Source organism: Kryptolebias marmoratus, linkage group LG6 (genome assembly GCF_001649575.2).
Source record: "Kryptolebias marmoratus isolate JLee-2015 linkage group LG6, ASM164957v2, whole genome shotgun sequence".
NCBI classification, from domain to species: Eukaryota; Metazoa; Chordata; class Actinopteri; order Cyprinodontiformes; family Rivulidae; genus Kryptolebias; species Kryptolebias marmoratus.
In genome coordinates this window covers 15,690,954-15,712,725 of record NC_051435.1, presented here as the reverse complement: position 1 = coordinate 15,712,725, position 21,772 = coordinate 15,690,954, and the positions used below count along the sequence as shown (strand labels likewise).

Genomic DNA, 21,772 nt, shown 5'->3' with positions numbered 1-21,772 from the left:
AAACAAAGCATAGTGTATTAATGATACAATTTGTACATGTGCACTTTTTGGTGTAAAAGTGACACAGCATTTATAAGTATATTTTAAAAGGTTTGTTACTAAATGTGTTGTCTTTAAATGTAAAGATATTTAAAAACTTGTTTGGACATAATATATAGGATCTTAGATGTTAGGATGGCCACTAGGTGATGCTTTTCTACAGGACGTGTGTATGAAGTCACTTACTTTGCGAAAAAGTAAAATTTACCCTGTTTCGCTTTGAAACACGTCACCATTGCTTTAATAACACTCAAGAGCCCTAGCTCTAATTGTACATATTTCAGAGGAATAAAAACATGTAAACAGTTTATTTGTGAATGGAGGTCTCAAGTTTCATGTTTAACGATCACAGGAAAGGGTTAAAAAGATCCGAGACGCTACGGTTTCAAATTAAAACGGCAACACAAAAACGAATAACAAATTCAGCTCGGTTTCGACCCCATTTATTTTATTTTGAAACTCCACACCGGAAGACGCTTCTGCAAACCGTCCGGCATGACAGGCGAATCCGCTGAGTTAGTTTACTGACCGTTACGTCTGGACTTTCAATGATGTACGGAAACAGCGGGGCGTTAGTTCGTTTCAGGGTGTACTTCAACAGACGCGGGAAGCTAAAAGCGAGACACTGAAGCAGGGATCGGCGAAGAGAGTGACTCCGCTCCGGCAGCTTTTGGGTGACAGAACCCGAGCAGAGCTAGACACATAGCGGAGTTTCAACTTGCTTGCTAGCACGGCAGCTAACTAGCTAATCTAACCTGCGTCGCGCTCTAGCAGACTGACGGGCTTGTTTAACCGGGAGCACTCGGTTCCGGGAGTCGACAACACGTCGCGTTTCATCGCAATGTCTATTTATCTGTTGCCAGTCTAAGCGGAATGAACGTGATTTGAGGCGTATCCTTTCGGACACCGTCAGAGACCCAGCAGCCTATCCCGGAGGATCAGCCGTCACACACTTGAAATGCTCTCTGCTTTGTAACTTGTAGCTAACGAGCGGCCGTGAATATCATCGCGATGGGTCGCACTGACAGCTAGTCGGCTCTGCGCTTAACCCACCATGTAAGACGTCCCCGTGTCGCGAAAAAAAAATTAGTTGACTTGTGACTCATCGACGTAGGTCGGACGGCACGGGAGAGGAGCAGACCTCCGAGAGAGAAAAAAAAACGACAAGAAGAACAGCGGCTGAGGTTACATCAGAGCGGGTGGTCCTACAGCCGAAAAGTCGGTGTTGTTGTGGCCGGGGGGGCCGTTTTAGCGTTGGACGCGCCCGTATGCCCGCGCCTACGCCCGTCTCAACATCCTAAAGAGACGGACGGGACTGGAGAGAGGGGAGGGCGGCAGCGGCGGCGGCAGCTCCGGGTTTCCCGACACTCGGCCCAGGAGGAGAGGCATCGCTGAAATGAGATGAGGCTCAGAAATGGAACTGTGGCCACTGCACTCATCTTCTTCACGTCTTTCCTCAGCCTCTCCTGGTACACAGCGTGGCAGAATGGCAGAGGTAGGTTAAACATCTCTGAAATCATCGGTCAGGGGGTATAGATATGTGCACCCCTCCACCCCTCCACCTGTCCTGCAAAGGACTACTGAGAGAAACAGAAAGCTTGAAAATATTATTAGTGGTTGTGAGGTGTTTCAACACCTTATTTATGCTGCCAATTGTTTAACAACACCCCATAACCTTCCTCTTTACATGCGTTTACCTATTAGACCTTTCTTTATTTTGTGTCATACTTTGATCATTTTCCATCACCCCTCAATTTGTGACAATTGACTTTTTGTGTTTGATTCTTATTTTCATTTTTTTTATGTCATCTGCATTTAGTTTTCTCTGTCATTACTTCTTGTCAAAATCCCTTTACTTTCCTCTGCAACATTTGTTTGTTCCTCTGTGTCATATTATTACCACGGTCATCTTTAGTTTACAAATATGTTGAATTTCACTGCGTTTGGGACATTTCATGTCTCTCTTCAGGCCTTTTGCATCACTTCATTATTTCGTTTCTTAATTTTACAATTGAGCAACTTTCTGTTGGCATTCTGCTTCCTTTTTTCATTTCACAAATGTTCTTTTTTTCTCCCCCCACTACTTTGTTTTTGTTGTTTTAGGTCTTGCACAAATATTTGTAGGTTTAGAGGAGTCCTCCTGACTTCAAGGGCCTCTGAAACTGTGCTCAAAGCATTTAAATCGTTCTTTGTCCACGCTGCTGCCTCTGTTATTACTGGCTTTTAAAAGAATATAATTACTTAACAGGCTGTGGTTAACAAAGTGCTCGTCAGCCAGATGACTTGTTGGCGGATTGCAGGTGCTGTCTTGTTTATAGACTCAACCTTTTATCCTGTGGATTAATATTAACAGAAAACGTTGACTTCCCCACATTGAGCACACTGTGATAGTGACATGCTGTCTATAAATAAGTTTATTTATTTTAGTGTTTAGATTACTATATGTTTCTACTTTACTACAGTTCTTCAACACATCATAATACGTTCCATTCAGCAACAAGTAGCAGCACTTATTGACTTCTTCCACGACTCAAAGACATTTTGCTCCACTCAGAAACATCCCAGTCTCTCAATAGACTATCAGCCATACATTGCTTCATGTCCTGTAAACATCTGGGCACGGACTGATTACCCACGTGAGTCTGTGTTTCCGTTGCGCCTGAGGCGGGCTGATTACTTGCCAGCGTTGAACCAGTATTTGTAGAGACGGTTATGGGCCTTAGTGGCTTGTTATCAGCAGAGTGTAAATAATTGCAGCCTTTAGATAAATTTCTAGCCAAGGCTTCACGTTGTGATTTCTCAGAAACTTATCAGCTTGATGAAATATTTTCCATTAAATGCAGTCCAGTGAGTGGCAACACTAAAACAAGCAGAAAATGGTCCACTGTCTAGATTAAAGTGCACGCATAATAGACAAAGCTCAAGAGACGATGCCCCCCTCTTCTGTCTGTTTCCCTTGTTGATAAAATGTAATATATCCTTGAAATTCCTAAAACTTAAAGCAGCTGACCTTTTTTGAGGCGGCTGAAGGCTTGGCCTGGAGTGTTATAAGAACAGGTGCCACCATGAGCAGGAACCATATCTGTATTGTATTTGGTTGAACATTGGCACAATGGTGTTGAGTTTTCCTGCTGTGATATGAAAAAGTATGTTTTGTTGAATGGAGCCGATCACAGAAACGTTCAGCAGCAGTCTAATTGTGTGGAGTCTGCGTTGATTCTTTTTAGCCAGTTTTAACACCGTGGCTCTGTAACCTGTCTTTTCATCGTTCCCGACCCGCATCGATCTGCACCGAACTAAAACAATATGCTGACTCACTCCAATACGGTGGACCTTTTACTGTCACTGATGCTGCCATGCCGCCTGCTACGTTGATTTTCCGTGCATGTTGAGCCTCTCCGGCCTTCTTCTCTCGGGACGTGTTGTTTATGGGTTTAATGTGTATGTAGAATTCTGCCAGGTGTAAATCAAACAGTTCCCCCAGGAATAATAAAAATACATTGAACCATGAAGTAAAAAACAGGCTAATGTAGCACTTCAGCTTGTGAAGAGCCATTGCATATGGCGCAGAGGAGTTTGAGATGGGTTTTGTGCATCCCCTCAGCTAAGCAGGTAACAGGATAGTGTCTTATCATCGGCCTCACATTATCCCCCTGATCTGTAGGAAAGATGTAGCAATACGCTAACAAAAGCAGAACGCTACAATTGAGTAAACAAAACTAGTTACATGATTGTATGTGGTTGAGAAATGCACCTCATATGTTTGGAGCTAAATAATGTACTCTGTGTAAATTAGTGATGAGCGTGAGGTAAAATCTCTAAAATCTCTTTTATTACAATCGATTAAGAGTTAGCACAACTGTCTTTTTGTTCTTTCCGGTGTGTGATGTGTGTGAGGTTTGTGGCTGCATACGCTTTATAGTTTAAGATTTTAATTTTGTGTTTATGCTTGTTTCCTGTACACTTCTTTAATGCTTTGTTGGAAATTAACCAAATTGTGTCATAATTATAACAGGCTGCTGAATACAGCCTTTTTAAAAAGTGTTGTTTTCTTTTTAATTTTACTGTTATTATTCATTTGCACCACTGCTTTTCTATACTTCTCTGCTTTGAGTAATATATTATTGAAATTTGAACGTGGCGTATTCGTTTAATCAAAATCGGATTACAAATTAGACTTCAACATTTGACTAACAATGATGTTCTCCTCCTTTAGGCTCTGTATGAAAGTGATAAAAAAACGAGAAAGTGGTATTAATTTACAGTCTTTCAGGACGTAAATAGCTCTGGACGTCGCTTTCAACGTGTCGCAGCCTAAAATGTAAAAGTGTTAAAAACTCTCCTCAAAGGAAGGCAACAAATGCAAACGGATAGATCCAGACAGTAATCAAAGGTCAAAAAGAAATTGTCCATTTAATATTTATTAGCTTTATCTGCGTGTTCTTCTCAGGGCACGTCAAACCCTGGTGGATGTATAGCCTTCAACCGTGAGCTTCACCTGCCTCAGATGCAAATCATGTGCTTTGTATTTCACAAACTCCCTCCCTGTTCTTTATGCATTTCTGAAAGCTCGTCACAGACTGTATTATTTCTCACGTGACTTCTTTTTTTGTCATTTACCTGTAGGTGTTCCTTCAGTATCAAGTCATTTTGAGGTTAATGTTGGAAAAGAAGTGTTAGTGAACAGGTAAATTTGTATTTAGGCTCACGGCAGGTTGTACTGTTGCGTAAAGATGTAACTTGGAGCTTTATCCTGTGTTTTGGGTGTTAATGGGGGTGGAAAGAGTTGTTTTTAGATCATGTGGTTGGTTTTATTTCTTTGAAGCATCCTTCATTTCTGACAGCCCGTCTTGTTCTCTGCTCAGTTGACTGCTGTGTTAGAGCGTTGCCTGTCAGCTGTCCAAACACTCGTTGTTGAATGACTCTCCAGAATGTGTACTTCTCTGTTAGGGTCTCCTTCATTCCCTAATGAAAGCAAATGCTTATTGGCATCTCTCTGTTATATCTCAAGCAGATTTTAACTGCACATACCAGCAGAATAGCTATAATTGAAGTACTTTCTATTGCGAAATGTGTTATTAAAATACTGAAAGCAAGTAAGCATGTTTTAAATGTGTTTTATCAAAATAGTGCGCAAGCTAACAGTTCTCAGGCCTGCAGTTTGTTGATAATTATCCTTTTTTTTCGGGCTCTATCTTGTTATTACTCGCATCTTGTATTTGCAGCTGCAAACACAATGTAACATCTGTCCTGGCAGCTAATACAGCGGTCAAACTCACAGTTGTAAATGTAATTTCTGAGTCACACTCAGGGCTACTTCACCACTCCAACCCTCTGTTTCCTTAATGATTTTAGAGGCTAACGCCAAGACCTGTTGGTTTTCTGGGCAAAATGTTTTTTTGTCTTCTGTTAATAAGGCAGTCAGAGACGGGTTAGAAGTTGTACTTTGTAATTCTCATGCTGGTGAAAACAAAAAAATCAAAAGAGTCAGAATTTCTAGTCAAACTGTAAAATGTTGACAAAGTATACTACTTAATTACTGTATAACTAGCTAATTTATTTCCAAATAAGACATCTAACTTCAGATGACAGTTTTCAGGTAATACCAAAGCAAAAGCATAATTAGTAGGCATGTGAGAGTTTAGTTTGACATAAAATAATTCAAGTACAGATATACAGATATTCAAAACATGCTCCTTTAAGATCTGTAATGTTTGTTTTTATCGTTTCTAAAAAACATGTACTAATTTGAACAATTAAAAGGTTAGGGAAACATATAATGGAAATCTCTCAGCTTTATCATCAAAAGCATCAACAAACCTGATAAAGACCAGTCAGTTTACAATTAGTTCATTCAGTTGCCAAAATACACATGTACTACACACACTGTGTGTACTGTCAACCATCTGCGCTGGAAAATTGTGTCTTACCACTAATGCCACCTCATGTTGCTTTCAGAAGAATTTCGTTTTAGGCTGTTTTTTCTTTTTGGAGCCGTAATGTGTAAGACTGTGTATTCAGGAAATCTAAATGTGAGCAGTCGTTTTCAAGAGAGACATGAGTGTGAGCCAAAAAAAGCACACACATCACCACGGGACTACATTTAACAGACACAAGGTTTACTGTTTGTGACGTAGTACTTTAAAATACTTCAGAGGAATTAGTATCTCTGTTTTCCCTAACATTAGCTAGGATCTTAGTACTGTGCATCTGTGTTTTGAGTTTAGAACGGGTAAAATGGTATTTTAAAGCTAAGTGACACCGTGCCGTGATGGGTTTTCTCCTGGCAGCTTTTATTCAGGTAGAACTGAAACAGTACCTTTGTGCCCTCCTAATGTAGTGATCATCATTCAGTCTTTATTTAACTCTGAATTGTTGTTTGCGGTATCCTTAATGATGAAGGCCTCTGTGGCAAATATTACGTAGGAGTTATTTCGGGGTGTGGCAGAAACAAACAAGCTAAGAGACATCATCGGAGTGAAGAGTAGCTGAGATTCTTCTTTTTAAAACATGTTTCTTGTATGAAAATTCAATTGGAATCTTTGGTTTCAATTACTTTATAGATATGCTTCTTGTTTATGCTTTATATGTGGGTACTTATTGTTTATTGTTACGTTTTTTTTTGGGGAGGTCTATAAAAAGCTTCCTCTGATTTACAGATAGAGCTGTGACAGCTCAGAGGGGCTCATGGTTTCAGCTGAACTGTAGAGTTCCCCCTTATCCTTTTTAGAAATCTCGCTTCCTCTTTGGTCATCTTACATGCTTGCTGCTTCCGTCCTCTGTTTTAAAGGCACAGCTTTCTTCCTTCATCGCGCCATTCTATGCACAATGGGCCAAAAATAGCATGTCATTGCAGTGAAGGAGGTAAATGAGCAAGCAGATGCTGTAAAAAAAAAACAAAAAAAACGGGTAGCCACGTATCAAAAGTTCTTGCTTTGAATGAAAGAGGATGTGGCTCACACATTGTGTCCTCCGGTCTGTCGTCATGCACCGTGCGTTTGTGCGTACACGTTTAGCTCGTGCGCGTTGTGAGGCAGGGCAGTTTGCCAGACAAATCCTGAGTGGCCTGGAAGGAAAACGGGAGTAGAAAAAGTGAATCTTAAAAGATGAGAAGAGCCCGAGGTGGGCTGCATAATGGAGGGAAAGGCAGAGTGTGCTGACAAGGCGGCAGAGCAGCGAGGCACAGACGTCCAGCACAGCCTTCGCTTTGTTTAAACAGACATCATCAGCTGTTAGCGACTTACCAATCATTATTGTTCACCTCCTCGTGCTTCTGGTCACTTCCCCTAACCCACAGTGCTCTCCGTTCATTTGTGCGTTCTCTCTTTACTTCTCCACAACATTCCCAGACAGGAAACAATCTCTCTACAGTCAGTGAAGACAGATGCTAATTGATGAACCGAGCACTTCTCTCTCTTTTTTTTAATCTGTGTCATATGACTTCTGTTTATACTGGTGAATAGTGTTTCTGTGAAATTATAATTATGCGTACTCGCAAACATAGTGACAGCTGTGTGCACGTTGATACCATCAAAAACAAGTTATGAATCAGATATATTAGAGGAGTTAACAAACTCTTTAACACAGGAAGTTGCAAGAATTTTGATTACGTTTCTTTTCAGCCTTGTTTCTTATTCATGTCTTTGCCTTAGTTTAATATTTACTTCCTCAGAAATGTAACTTCTTGTTATATTCAGATAGAAACAGCTGTTGTTGGTCTATGTGGTAACCAAAACACACAAAATTCCTAATGGTAGTTTTGCTATAAAATAAAGTAAGTGAAGGGTTGTAAACTAAAACGACTTGCTCATTGTGTTAATCCAGTAATCGATATTCTGTCAGTTTAATCAAATACCTTTTCATAGATCCTCCATTCTATGTAATCTCATGCATTTCACGTTTCACTGTTTGTTTTTTGTTTCACTTAGGATAGCCCATCCTCTCCATTATGCTTGTAATACCATATACCTTCAATAACTATTTCTATTTTTGTTACTCTTAAGCAAAGAAACCCAATAGAGGAGAATAGAAAACCCGACTGCCTGCAGCCTTTTGGTGGTGTCTGTATCTAGGTTGTTTATGTTGTCTCTTTGTAGCTTCTGTAGTGAAATACAAGTCCAGTTTTAGTGAAAGGGCAAATTTCATTCATTCTCCAAAAGCTATTGTGTGACACAAGGAACCAAAATGTAATACGAGTTCAAACAAAGTATTATATTAAATGTTATGCCTTTCACATGACTTACCGTACTTTAGGGAAAAGTTCTTTACAGATGTGGACCTCACAGTTAATGATTTTTACTATCTGATCATAGGCTCAACTCATGATAAGAAGCCATAAAAATCAGGTAGGTTTTTGTGTCGTTTGACTAAACTGATTAAATAGACAATGATTTGCAGCCTGCCAGGAAAATGAACAACTTCGTTCGTTGTCGAAAGGGCAGCTAGTTGTGGCTGATTGTAGCCTTATGTGGGTCAAGTGAAGACGGAAGAGTGGAGGTAAGCTGAACGGGGGGGCCGTGCTTACAGCTTTGTGGCGTCAGGCTGCATGCTTTACCACAAAGAGAGAGGCAGCCGGCTGCAGGAGCCCATCAAGACTTACTTCTCACCAGAGGAGGAACGGTGGGGAGAGGTCAGGGAAACAATGAGCCCATGGTGTGGGAGCAAAATTAAGAATCTGGGTTGGAAAGTTGCCAGAGGGGCCAAATATGTGTCTGGCTTTCCAGATGCACTTTTCTTTTGACTCTCTCACTTTATTTCCAAAGTGAAGTGAATGAGCTGTGGAGACTTGCAAGGGGGAATTAAAAAAAAAAAAGAGTGAAATAAAGGGGTGCATTTTTCCTCCAATCTACATGGAATCACTGAGGGAGTATCAGATGTCTACTCATGAATCGACTTGCACTTCTTGTCAGGAGAAACCCCCCCCAAGATCAATATTACTACTCCGTGCTTGTGCAATATTTGTGCCGTGTGTTGGCGTGCTTGTTTATTTTTGTGTCGTAATGAAGGCTGTTCAACAGTGAAAACAGCTTGCCTATGAAGATGTTTTACCTTTTGATTTATTTAAGATAAGTGTCCCACAGATAATGGTCTAAGTTGTTCTTATGTACATAATATGGCATACTAAATTAATTTAGGTTGTACCTGTAAACGTGTTTAACTGTGTTGCACTTAGCAGCTGCAAAGTAGAACCACAAGGCTAGCAGGTGCACCACTTGAGAGTCTTCATGTATGCATAATGCCTTTAAAATAAGTTATTCAGCAGCCAAAACAAGAATAAGGACTGTATGATTTCTTAAAGCGCTTGGTTTTACAGCACATTATAAATTAAAGCTGAAGGTGCCCTTTAAGGTAAATTAGCAGCAGCATTAATTGATTGCATTTTACCAACACTAGGTATTAAATTTGGTCATATCAGATCAGATCAGGTTGCAGATCACTGTCAAAACTGATCTGACTCTGTGGCAATTAAACACATTTGTAGCAAAGTTTGTGTGTTAATAACAGGGACATTTGTTTGTGAGGTGATGGATTTTGAAGTTCTTTCAAAGTGTTTTAAAAGGATTCTTTGATTGTCCAATTAAGCTGGTTGTTCTCCTGCATCATAGGAACATTTTTTAATATGGTTCTGCTTCAAACTTTGTATTTAGCATTAGGTGTTGTGATTTCTGAATGCCTGTAGTGGACCTCTTTAATCCATCTGACTGTGTGGGCGAGAATTCAGCTTCTGTGGGTTTGTGTGTGGGTGTGTAGTTAGGTGAAATTACCTTTGAAGCACAATTTCCTCTCAACAGCTAGCGTTGAATCATCTGCAACTATTTAACCGAGCTTGCGTTTTGACTACAAAAATTCTCTACTCCACAAAATGTTTAACTTCTCATTTTGAAAGAACACTTTATTTTCAGCCCTCTGTTAACCTTCTCAAGTCATGTATTGATTTCATAATGATGTGTTTAGACGTCACTGGTGATTGATCGTTGATTGTCTGATGGTGTGGTCAAAAAGGCAAAAGTGCAGGAAATGTGAAGCTTGGCTTCATCAGTTAGATCTGCACATTATGAACCACAGCTCTTTCTCTTTTGCGTACATGCAGCTCAATCTCCTCATCAGCACTCATGAACTTGCTGTCTGCAGCACGCATCAGCAAGGAAGAAGAGACAGGAGGACAAGATCGCTGAAGGCTTTTGAGTAACCAACAAACTGCCAAATCGAGCTGCTAACACTGGGATGAGCTTGGCATTGGGTTTTTGTGGATTTTTCTCATCACAATTTTTATTTCAGCTGTGAAATTCAGAAGTTTGTGGTCTGAAGGGTTATCCGGCCAAGTTTAGACTCTTATCCTTGACACAAAAACCAAGTTGTAACCATGTTCATCTGAGAGCATGGGAACATTATTTAAAAGGAGAACTTTACTTAATGCATAACTTTCAATGCTTAGATCAAATTCTTTTATGATCCTGCCAAAAGCAGTTCATCAACACTTTGACCTAAAACTCGTGTTTGTAGGTCTTATGTTCCAGCGTCTTAAGGAATGGTGTATCATTTACAAAGTTAAAATATCAAATGATAAAGGATGTGACATTTAATCTACTGTTTTTGTTTTCTGTCACAGAACTCAAGGAGGTAAACAGCTGCACAACATTTGAAGTCATGTTAGTTTTGCAATGCATGGCTGTTAGAGGGAATTCATTTATCATAATTCTTTATCGTGTGCCTTAAGATTGTTTCTTCCATTGGCGATAAGGATTTTGGCCCTTTTTATAGCCAATCATAAGTCGACTATTTAAGAAGACGATACACAGCAATACTCATGACAATAGTGTCTTTGCTTGAGTTATTCACTTTGCTTTATTTAGTGAACTTATTTAGTCTGGATGGCTTGTTTAACAGTTGTAATGAAAGAGTTAAGTAAAAATTTAAGCTAACTATTGCAATACAGTATGTAATACAGAGCAAAACTAACTAAATTGGCATTTTTTTGATATATGACATAATATATTTGTCCTGATTCTAGGATTTAAGACCTCCACTTCAGTTTTTTGCTGTGCTGGAATGTATTGTATTACATAAAATGTAAATGTTTGTGTAATGCTGCATTTATTCAATATAAGCAATTTATTACATTATTTGGTGCCTTTAGACACTCAAAGTGTTGACTACACAAGTCTTGCTGCTGTATTTTTATTTGTTTATTAGCAATAGGCAGCGTTTTCTCTTTAAAAGCCTGCATGTGCTCCTTTTTCAATGACTGCGAGACCTTGAGTCCGTTAGTTTTAAAGGAAACTGTTGAACTTCTTTCACACTGTACTTCCACCCCCTCAGTCCTCCCACATATGTCCGCTAAAAAATAAAATAACCTGACTGCAGGAGTCAAGAATGACACATCTTGACAAAATATCACAGGAGAGAGATTATGTGTAGACTCTGGATCATAACTGACAAGACGTCGAGCAAAAAAAGTTGGATGCAAAAGGAAAAAGGGCATTTTAATGGCGAGCCACTTGTTGTTTCCCCCTCTTCTTAAAGTACTAAAGAACAGAGAAGAAACAGATCTCAGGTGGGTCATCTATTCAGTCACACAGGCGTTTAACTTTCATCTTATGTGAACTTGATAGATAAGCTACTTGATTTTTTTTTATCGCTATAAATTACATTCTTGTCTGAAGTAAAGCCAGTATTTGTTCAGTAACAATCAAAAGTATGTCAGACGTAACCAAGTGTTACACTTCCTTCAAAGTTTATCGCTCAAGACGCAAAATATGTCTACAGTTTGACCACTTCAAGCATCTGTAGATGGGAAACATTTAGTGAGTTAGAAACCTCATCTAGTTTCTGTTCCTGTGGTGTTTGGTGTCTGATCTTCCTTTGCCTCATGGAGTGACAGGTGGGGGGATTTTATTTCAGCAGCATCCTGCTATCAAAGGACCGATGCGAAGATGAAAGTCTTGTTTTCAGTTTTGAAGTTGCCCTTTCCTCAAGGTTTGGGCCAAATGGCAGCATCTGTCTGCATGTCTTAGAGATCAGCATGCAGCAGAAACAGCATGGCTCTGTGAGGAGGGGATGGGGGGGGGGGCGACGAATCAGCTCAGAGTGAATGGACAATAGCTCAGTCAGAGAGTGATGAAGAGGGGAAGATAAAGGGAGTCTGGGTATTGTTGAAGTGAAGGGCTCTGTGAAAGAGCATAATAAATCTACAAGGAGTGGAAGATCAGAGACCGGTCCCGACCCCACCTCCTGTACGGAGCCACAAACCTGCAGCGAGGTTCGTCCACCTGTACCATCATAAATTTTAGAACAAAGGTCACTCCGAAGAACTCAGCATTTTACATCGCACTTTTCAAACACGGATCCAGTCTGAGTGCTTAACAATACGACGCTGACAGAGTTGGAAATGTGTCACACAAGTAAATTAGTAGGACAGTTAGCATGCTTGCAGCAAAACCTAATAAAAAGCTCCTTCAAAGTTTTGAGCTTTGTTTTAAAGGCAGAGGGTGTCTGTGTACGGAGAACAAAATGTTCTGGTGGGGTGATGAGGGACAATGAGTTGTTCTAAATAACATGGGGGTAGGCAGCTGAAGGCTTTGAGCTGTTCCCAAGTGAAGCGCATCAACTGTTGCTAGGCTGAGATCCATGTGCTCTGATTTATTCAAAGCATTTTATCGCAGTGAGCACAAATGTTATGAAGATGTTTTCACACCCAACTTGTTTGACTGAAATGGACTTTGTGTGCCCAGTTAATACTCAGAGTCGGGGCGCTGTTAGGAGGCTTGAAACTCAAGGTTAGCCCCAAATATTTTGAGTTTTCATGCAAGCGTTGCCCCATTTTCAAGGTATATAAGATATAAGAGTGAGTTTAATGTTTTATTTTCAATGGCTGTGTGTTAGAGCATGGGAATATTCCTGACTACACATTGATATTTTTTATTGTTGTAGTTAGGAACAGATGTTAAAAGATACGGAAGAAATTGGAGCTTTTGTTGACATAGATGACGTGTGAGAAGAGTTACTTTAGTGCCAGAATAAACTAGGATAAATCTGATACTCTCCTCCTCTTCACCTATTCAAACATTTTTGCTGTCCTGTATGTACTATATCCACTTTTCATCTCCTCTGCTTTTTCTGTTTTCTTTCCTCTTCTACTGTTCATATAAAATTTCATATAGCCTTTCAGCTGATCCACAGGGCTCTCCACAGCAAGTCGTCCTCCTCCATCCAACCCTCTGTCCTCACTCCAAAGTGAGAACAAAGGTTGCAGTCATATAACCAAAAGCTAATATGGTCGTTTTTTTAATTTCTTAAAAACTCATCGAAATTCTTTCAGAAACATTCAGCCTTACAAGCTGAATGGAGAGTGTTACATGCACTGTGCACTCGCTCTCTGTCAGGATTTGCTAAAAATGACATTTAAACAGCTGACTATATTGAGTATTGTCAAGTGAAAAAGAAACATGGCTAACTTGAATTTAGAGCAGTATTATTTTATTTTTTGTTGTAATTCTAGAAAATTGATTAAAATGAATTGTTTATTTTTCCTGTGGCTATTTAAAAGACATTTAGGAGTGCAGCACCAGACATCCAGGTCTAACCTTTTATCTGAGCAGGAACAAACCTCAATGTGGACCAATCAAATTTATTTTAAAAAGAGCTGTTTTCATCAGTAGCCTCTTAGCAACTTTAATTTAAGTAGCATCTAACAAAATCAACTTTAGCTCCTTTTTGCTGCACATGAACCTTGTATCAGTTCGTTCTTCGTGTTGACACCTTCTGAAGCATCCAGTTTAAATGCATTGTTTTATGTTTGTTCTCACAGAGAAGCTGATAGCCTACCAGCGGGAGTTCCACGCTTTGAAAGAACGCCTTCGCGTGGCAGAACACCGGACGCTGCAGCGCTCGTCCGAGCTCAACAACATCCTGGAGCAATTCCGACGAGCCATTGCCGAAACCAACAACAGCAAAGATGCACTGACAAACTTCTCAGGTAACGTGCGACACATATTAAACAAAGCTTTGTCACTTTATGTAGATATTTAAAATGTTATCTACTTCCTTCTCTTTTATTTCTACTACATTACAAGCAGCTAATTTATCTTGATGAGACAGGAGTTTTTGTTCTTTCTTGTTATTTGGTTTCTGTGTATTGCATCATAGTGTGTTAAAGAAAAAACATTAATTCAGAGAAAAGGTTGTGGAAAAGAACTTGTTACAGAGCTAACTATTTTTTTTATTATTAAAAAAACAGAATGGCAGAAATGAGCCAACTTTGTAATTATTGAATGGGTTACAGAATCTATCTGGTGAAATTACACTAATAACAAGATCATTTAACTACTTTTTTAATTAACTCAGTCATTAACAACAAAGAAGACAGCTAATTTTCAATACTTTAAAAGCTTGAAACTATATATTATTATTATTATTATTATCACACTAATAAAACAAACAAGTTTGGTTGCTCTTATGCTAAAATTAATATAAACATCATAAATCACATTACTAAGTTATGTTTTGTTTTCTTGAAATCTGTTATGCAAACTGGGTGTTTTCTTTGAAATATTGCTATATCATCAGAGACGTCGACTTTACATGGCTTTGTACCCGTTTTCAGATGAAACACAGAAACTGCTGAAGGAGCTCACGAACAGGAAAGCCCTCCAGGTGCCAAACATCTACCACCACCTGCCTCACCTGCTGAACAATGAGGGCAGCCTGCACCCGGCGGTGCAGGTCGGTCTTGGACGAACGGGAGGTGAGAACTGGAGACACACTTTTTGCGAACACAGCAGAAGAGTCACACCGCTGATTTATTGTACCTTTATCTCTCTACACCGTGCATGGTTATTCTACACCAACATGTCATTACATCGGGGAGAAAGTCAAGTCACAACACGTTTATTTAGACTGACTCGTTCACAACAAGTATCCTCTGGCGGTTTATCTGTGCAAAGGGATATTTGTGGAAAACGTTTGTAGACTTAAAGATACTTGTTATCTTTGTAATGTGTCATTTGCATCTACTTTTTAGTCTTTTGTTATTAAATAAACAATAGATTTTTAAAAACTCTTTATTCTATTGTATTTTCTTTTTTTTAACAATGAGCCTAACAAAGAAACTTTGCTAAAGAATATAATCTTATAGATTTAGGCCTCAGTAAGCCCTTCACAGTAGTTTTTATATGAAGGTAAATTTCTTTTTATAACACTTGCCAATTTTTTAAAAAGCTCCCAGAAGCTCAGCCTGTATTTATCCTCCAGTTCGGTAATTGATTCCACTTCTGTTTCAGTCTTACCTTTTTACAACTCATTTTTTTCATCTTTCACCCTCCATGCTGCAGCACTCTGCACGTTCCCTTTTAAGAAGATTACTTATCTTTCTTTGTATGGGCGATAGGCGAAGTGCATTTAAAGCTTAAGGGAAGTAAGTTTAAAGACTGAACAGCATATAGATAACACTTCCTCATTCCTAATGACCAGGATGGAGAAAACAAACAGAAGCTCTAAACGATGTCGCAGAAAGACAAGCGAGGCAGTCGAGGAGCTAATATAAGTTTACAGCTCCTGGCTGTGGGCCTGTTAGATCAGCTGTAAAATGGTCTGTAAAATATGCTTATTTCTCTGATTTATTCCTTTACATTTACTTTGTGAGCACTCACTCTCTGTCTTGTAGCAAAAAAGACTGAAACAAACTCAAAAATGTTGATCATACAAGAAAATGTTTTAAATTTTGTATATAGCCTCCTGACTACCAGGAAAAAGAATATTGTCCAGTCTTTGTAAGGTAATGAGCCCCACCCCCTCACGTTTGGTGTCATTGAAAAGCCCTAAATGTCCTCTGCAGATAACAAAAAGGAGTTCATTCAGTAGTATGCAGTGGGTGGGAATATATTCAGGTTTACAAATGTCCTCCACAGAGGACAAATTCTAACTACTGGGAGTCAGGAGGATATAGTGAGTTTATGTAACTTACCACATCAACTGAATTGTTTGAAGCAATTGCTCAAAAGTTTTCAAAATGGGCAGCAGATTGGTGAAAACGCCATCTCCAGGGGAGACGGTAAAACAAACCGTTCTCAAAATATGTTAATGAGTGAGTGAAACAACAGAAGTGCCAGTCTGTCTGGTCGGGACAGATGTGCTGGCACTTTTATCATCAGATAAGGTTTGAACACACTCTTCTTGTTTTTAGAAACGTGTGTTGCAGCTATGTATAGACTTTTAGGCCCTTTAGTAACCATGCAGGCCACATGGCACGTCTGATAGGCCACATGGAGCTTTTGCATTACATTACATTTCCCACTTTGCACTTTGCTTTTTTTCACTAGTACTTTAGTTTGTGCTAATTGTTTTTTTCCCCTTGTATCTGTTAGTCTAAGTAAGCTTGACATTGAGATATTTATAGCTGCACAAATCAGGACATCATCCTACTTTAAATTGAACAAGGACTATAAATAGAAATGTAATAGTAGGGGGGGGGAACGTCTGAGACAGATATGGATGGACATTCTTGTCTGCTTCGATATTCATTCATATTCAGATGTTCTTTTTTTACTCCCCATCAAAAAAAAAAAAAAAAAAAAAAAAAAACTATCTGGGAGAACATAAGCTCACTTAAGCCTGTGTTTCTACCAGTGCCGGTATTGGAGCCGGTTTTTAAGTAGTTCCCCAAAAGACAGCTAAGAACCAGTTTATTTGCACATACCGTAGAGCCACCACCTAGTTATGCTGTTACATCACATTAAGTATGTCTTCCTAGAAATGTTAATGATCTTCCTTCTGGTGTCGTCTGAATTTTCGTAGAAGGCCGCAGTTCAAGGAAACCGTTTGCCTTCACAGATCACAGTGGTTGTTTTTGTTACACCTGTGAAACTAATGTCCTAATACCACCGGTCAACTTTATAAATGCTGTTTCAGACAACAGTCAGTTTTCAATGCTCTTTACAGTGCCAACTAGCATTCTGATCTCTGATTGGTGACTGAAAACGATGCTCCAAATGGGAGTTACACCCACCGTTTCAAGCAGGATCTAGTTAGTGACATTTAAGAACAAACTCATTCAAATTCGTTGAAAACAATAGTGAATGCAGCTCTATGCCGTGTGTTAACCAAACCTGTGAAACAACCGGAGCTATTGAGACAAACAACAGGACAAGAAGACACAGTGAGCTTAAGTTGTTCATCCACTCTTATTCTTTCCTAATAATGTCGAGGCGATTATTATAGGAGCTCAGAAATACAGCATTAACTGGATTTTAATCAAGGCATTCACAACCCTTTTAGTCAGATCTCAGTTTCCACAACGTTCTCCCCAGCTCCTGACAAAAGCAATTTTTTGCTCTGTCAAAAAGCCGACACCATTTTTTATTTATTTTTTGTGAATGAGAGCTGGTTCTTTGACAATCAAAATAAAAGGCACTAGCTCTGAACAAACACCAGAACTGATTTGCTGGTATGAACCTCCAGCACTTCCTGTGCATTCATCCAGACAGGTCAGTAAAAGTCCTGGAACACCATTTTGGCTTGATTTTTGCAGTGTTGACCCCAGAATATAGCTGGATTCCCAGCACTGTTCAGCAGCTTCGATGACTACAGGACTCCTCTGTAAGTGATTTTGTCATCTTTATAAAACAGAAACGACGCAGCCCTAGTATAAACCGTCTGTCCTGTTATTCATTCACACGTTGCTTCTTTCTTTGCTCATTTCCTTCCGTGGGGCGGAAGTGGCTCAGGAGGTAGGGGTTTGTCTTGTGATCGGAGGGTTGCTGGTTCAAACCCCTGCTCTGGCTGTCTCAGCCGTTGTGTCCTTGGGCAAGACACTTCACCTGCCTTGCCTACTGGTGGTGGTCAGAGGGCTCGGTGGCGCCGGTGTGATGGCAGCCTCACCTCTGTCAGGGCAGCTGTGGCTACAATGTAGCTTACCGCCATCAGTGTGTGAATGAATGGGTGAATGATTGTAGTGTAGAGCGCTTTGGGGTCCTTGGACTAGATAAAGCGCTATATAAGTGCAAGCCATTTACCATTTACCATTCCAAAGAAGTCATGACTTGTAAACCCTCCAGCTGTCGGTTAAGTGTGACAGATAATTTGAATGATTATCAAGCAAAACGTCCGAGTGGGATTGTGGGTAATGCAACTTTTCACAGAGCTACGTAGGTTTATAGCTATTTTACAGCATTGTTATTCAATAAAGCCCCGCCAACACGGGGAACAGAGTGCACTGCAGGAACAATGCAAACACACAGGTCTGGTTGAAGTAAACTTAAAGATGCAGACTTCAATTTCCTCGAGCTTCTCGCAGTCATTTAAATATTCGTCATACATTTCAACGCAGCCAAAATCACGAGGAGATGCAGAGCAACTGATAGCAAACCTGGAATGCCTTAAAAGGCAGCAGCTAGACGTGTAACTCTAACTGAAAGCAAAAAACTTCATGATGTGTTTAAGGCGCGCCTTGTAAATCCGGATTGCATTTTTTCTGTGCATCAATATCTGCAGGATTTTGTAGGGCATTCAAGACAAGTCTTAAAGATAAATCTTTACATATATGGTCTTGCTTAAAACAATAAAATGTCTTTATTCATTTATTAATTTCTGTTTGCATTTAAAATTAAGTATCTTCTACAGTCTCTGTAGCCGTAGTTCTTTATCTAAAAAAAAATGAACAGAATACATCTTGGGTTAAAACGATTAAACAAAACATTTTCTGAGACACTAGTAAGAGCTTACCATTTGCAGCTTATTTTTTGCACTTTGCACTGATGTGATAGAAGTGCACAAACATGTAGCTTGGTGTACTTTTAAAAAATAAAAATAAAAAATCCCCCTGAAGGAGATGAAAGGGTAGCAGAGCGGAGCGGGCAAGCTGATCAAGGAACAAGGGGAGGTGCAGTCCTGGAGTCAGCCCCGCTGCACATGCATGCATTATCCCTCATTCATTGTCTGCCAGTCTTCCTTACACTGTCACTCTGTCTTTTCCTTTCTCCCACATTCTCCTTTCATCCTCGACCTACTTTCTTGGTGGTGGTGGGTGTCACTATACAACATGGAGCTCAGTGTGAAAAACACAAAGCAGAACTAGGACAGATTCGCCACACCGCACAGATCGCGCCGGAGGATTGCACCCCTCCTCAATTCGCTCAGTCGGCGCCTCAAGTTTGTTTCATTTTTCTCCCTTTTTGCCCCTTGTCTCAGCATCAGCTCAGTCAGCACGTCCCCACAACAACCAGCTCCACGTACACACGCTTGCACAGTCACACTTCTTCCTATATATACAGTCCTGTGCAAACATTAGGACAGGTGTGGGGAAAAAATGCTGTAAATTTTTAAAAAAGGCTTTCATAAACACCAGTAAGTCTTAAATCCCTTATTTCTGTATATTCTGTTTCCAAGGAGCAACAGGATCTTGTCATCTTTTTAAGTGTTTTTGATCAATAGATTTTCTGAAGGCCTTTAAGAATTTTCCTTCAGTTGCTTTTTCAGTTCAGTGCCTGACCATTTTTAGAGGAAGGCTGTGTTTTTTTTTGTTTGTTAAGCCACATAACTTTGATCTATGAATCATTCAGGCACAAAAATTCGGCTAAACTCAAAGAGATGAGTCAGTGTTGTGTTGACACGTAGCCGAATTTGGCAAAGAAACGATTTTAAATTGGATCATTAGACACTTTATTACCAGCAGTTTGTCACAAAAACACAATTAGTTCTCATTTCTTTAAACAAGCCCAATAAAATTCCAATAATAACAAAGTTTTGCTGTTTCACGCCCAGTTTAAAGCCATAAATAGAGCTGTTTCTGTTCCAGATATTAACTTTTTTAAACTACACATAAATTGATGATTAGCACCTGTTTGGTATCTCTGTCTTTGAGCAAGTCTACCTATAAGAACCGAAGTGTGCTCACGCCAAATATTTTTATTTTTCAACATAAGAATATATGTTGTAAAAAGCTTTTGCAGAGCTCTGTCTATGTTGAGAAGCCTGTGCAGTACAATGCAAGTTTCTCAAAATGCTTAGCAGTCTTTACCTTCTCACAGGAAATGCACTGTTTTTTATTTATATGTAAAACATGCAAACTATCCTGCAGCGTTTAATTCCAGGAACTGAAAGGGTTACTACACATACATGGAGAAAAGAAGAAAGAAAAGAAAACATAAGCTGTTTGTCATTTGCATGCTGTTTTGACTTATTCACTTTCCCTCGAACACCAGAAAAACAGATGCAGTATCAGAAAACCATCCAGGTTACTAACACTAATGTGAGTAAATCTTTATGGATCACAGGCAATAATTTGGAAAACTTGTTTGTCAACCACAACTTCATCATTCGGTCTCTCACAGTTTCAGCCTCAGAAAAAGGTTGCCCCAAATATTCTTGGCATCATATTCAAACAAACCAGTCTGGGAGTTTGGCAGCTGTGTCGGGGCCAAAAAAATGTGTTTGAAAGGGCCGTATCTGGCCCAGGGGCCGCTTGTTTAATAGGTCTGTTTCAAACTTTCCGCTTCCTCATTTTCTAATTGCCACTTTTTTTGTAGAAGGTTGATCCTTTATCTTACAAAGAAAAACATACTGGTGTTTTGTTTTGTTTTTGGTTTGCAATATATTCTTAAAGCTGACTGTACTCTTTTTTTTTTTTTTTGGTGAGGCGCTGCCTCAAGTGGAGGAGTTTGGGTAAGTCAGGGTTTTTGTTCAAGAGTGAAGGAAGAATGGAGCACAAGATCAACAGACGAGTCGGTGCAGCTTCCTCAGTATTGTGTACTCTGTACCGGTAAAGGGTGAGTTGAGCTGCAAGGCAAAGCTTTCTGTTTAGGGTCAGTCTACGTTCCTACTCTCACCTATAGTCACGAACTCTGGGTAGTGACCAAAAGAACGAGATCTCAAATGTAAGCGATCGAGATGAGTTTTCTCCGCAAGGTAGCTGGGATCTTCCTTCAGAGAAGTTTGGAAAGACCCAGGACATGGTGGAGAGAAAATGTCTCTCAGCTGGCCTGGAACCCTCCCAGAAGAGCTGGAAAAGGTGTCTTCCCTGCTCATGCTGCCCCTCGACTCGACTCCAGAACAAGCAGCAGATTATGGATGTTTGTTTTATTAGAAATATCTTCATATTACTAATAGATGAGATTTTCAAGTTCACTTTACTGCTTTTTATTCTTATCACCTATTTATGTACTGGTTTTTGAAATCTTTTGTATGCAATAATCAGTGTTTTAATTTATTTTTATGATTTTAATGGTATTTTAAGGTGTTTTATGTCTCTTTTTAAAGTGTCCCATATTTTATTTCTGTGAATGTTTGTGTTTTAGTGTATCAGTGTGTGTTTTTATCTGTCTTTATGTGGTGTGAATGCAGCCAGTTGGCACCCAGTGGATTTCCAGTATTAATAAAGTATTATCCATTTATCTATCTAATAACGCTGCATGCAAAAAGTGACCTGTTCTTTTTTTGTTTTCATAAGACATTTGTTTTTGTCCAACTTTAGGCTCATGATTTTATAAGTTAAAATAAGCAGAGTAAGTTTTGAAATACATCATCTAATAATGATGGGTTTATTGTGAAAAGATACTTTTTTTTTTAATCAACACTGAGCGTAGCTTCACAGATACATAACAAACTCATCCTGCCCACTGCCATCTGTCAGTCCGGGCATGAATTTCTGTTCTCGTGGATTTAGGCCAACATAATCTGTTGTTGACTCACAGCAAAGATTATTTATTTTCGGGCCCACCCTTTTATAATTAAACTGCTCCCC

General features: G+C 39.5%; 1 protein-coding gene across 1 annotated transcript in view; it reads left to right on the top strand.

Moving 5' to 3' along the window:
* The first annotated feature begins 518 nt into the window (after positions 1–518).
* mgat4a (alpha-1,3-mannosyl-glycoprotein 4-beta-N-acetylglucosaminyltransferase A) overlaps positions 519–21,772 on the top strand; it is a 29,439-nt gene continuing 8,185 nt past the window's right edge. The window contains exons 1-3 of the mRNA XM_017410342.3: positions 519–1,534; positions 13,847–14,014; positions 14,642–14,782. Coding sequence (XP_017265831.1) covers positions 1,441–1,534; positions 13,847–14,014; positions 14,642–14,782 — 403 coding nt within the window. The 5' untranslated portion in view covers positions 519–1,440. The remainder of the gene's footprint in view (positions 1,535–13,846; positions 14,015–14,641; positions 14,783–21,772) is intronic.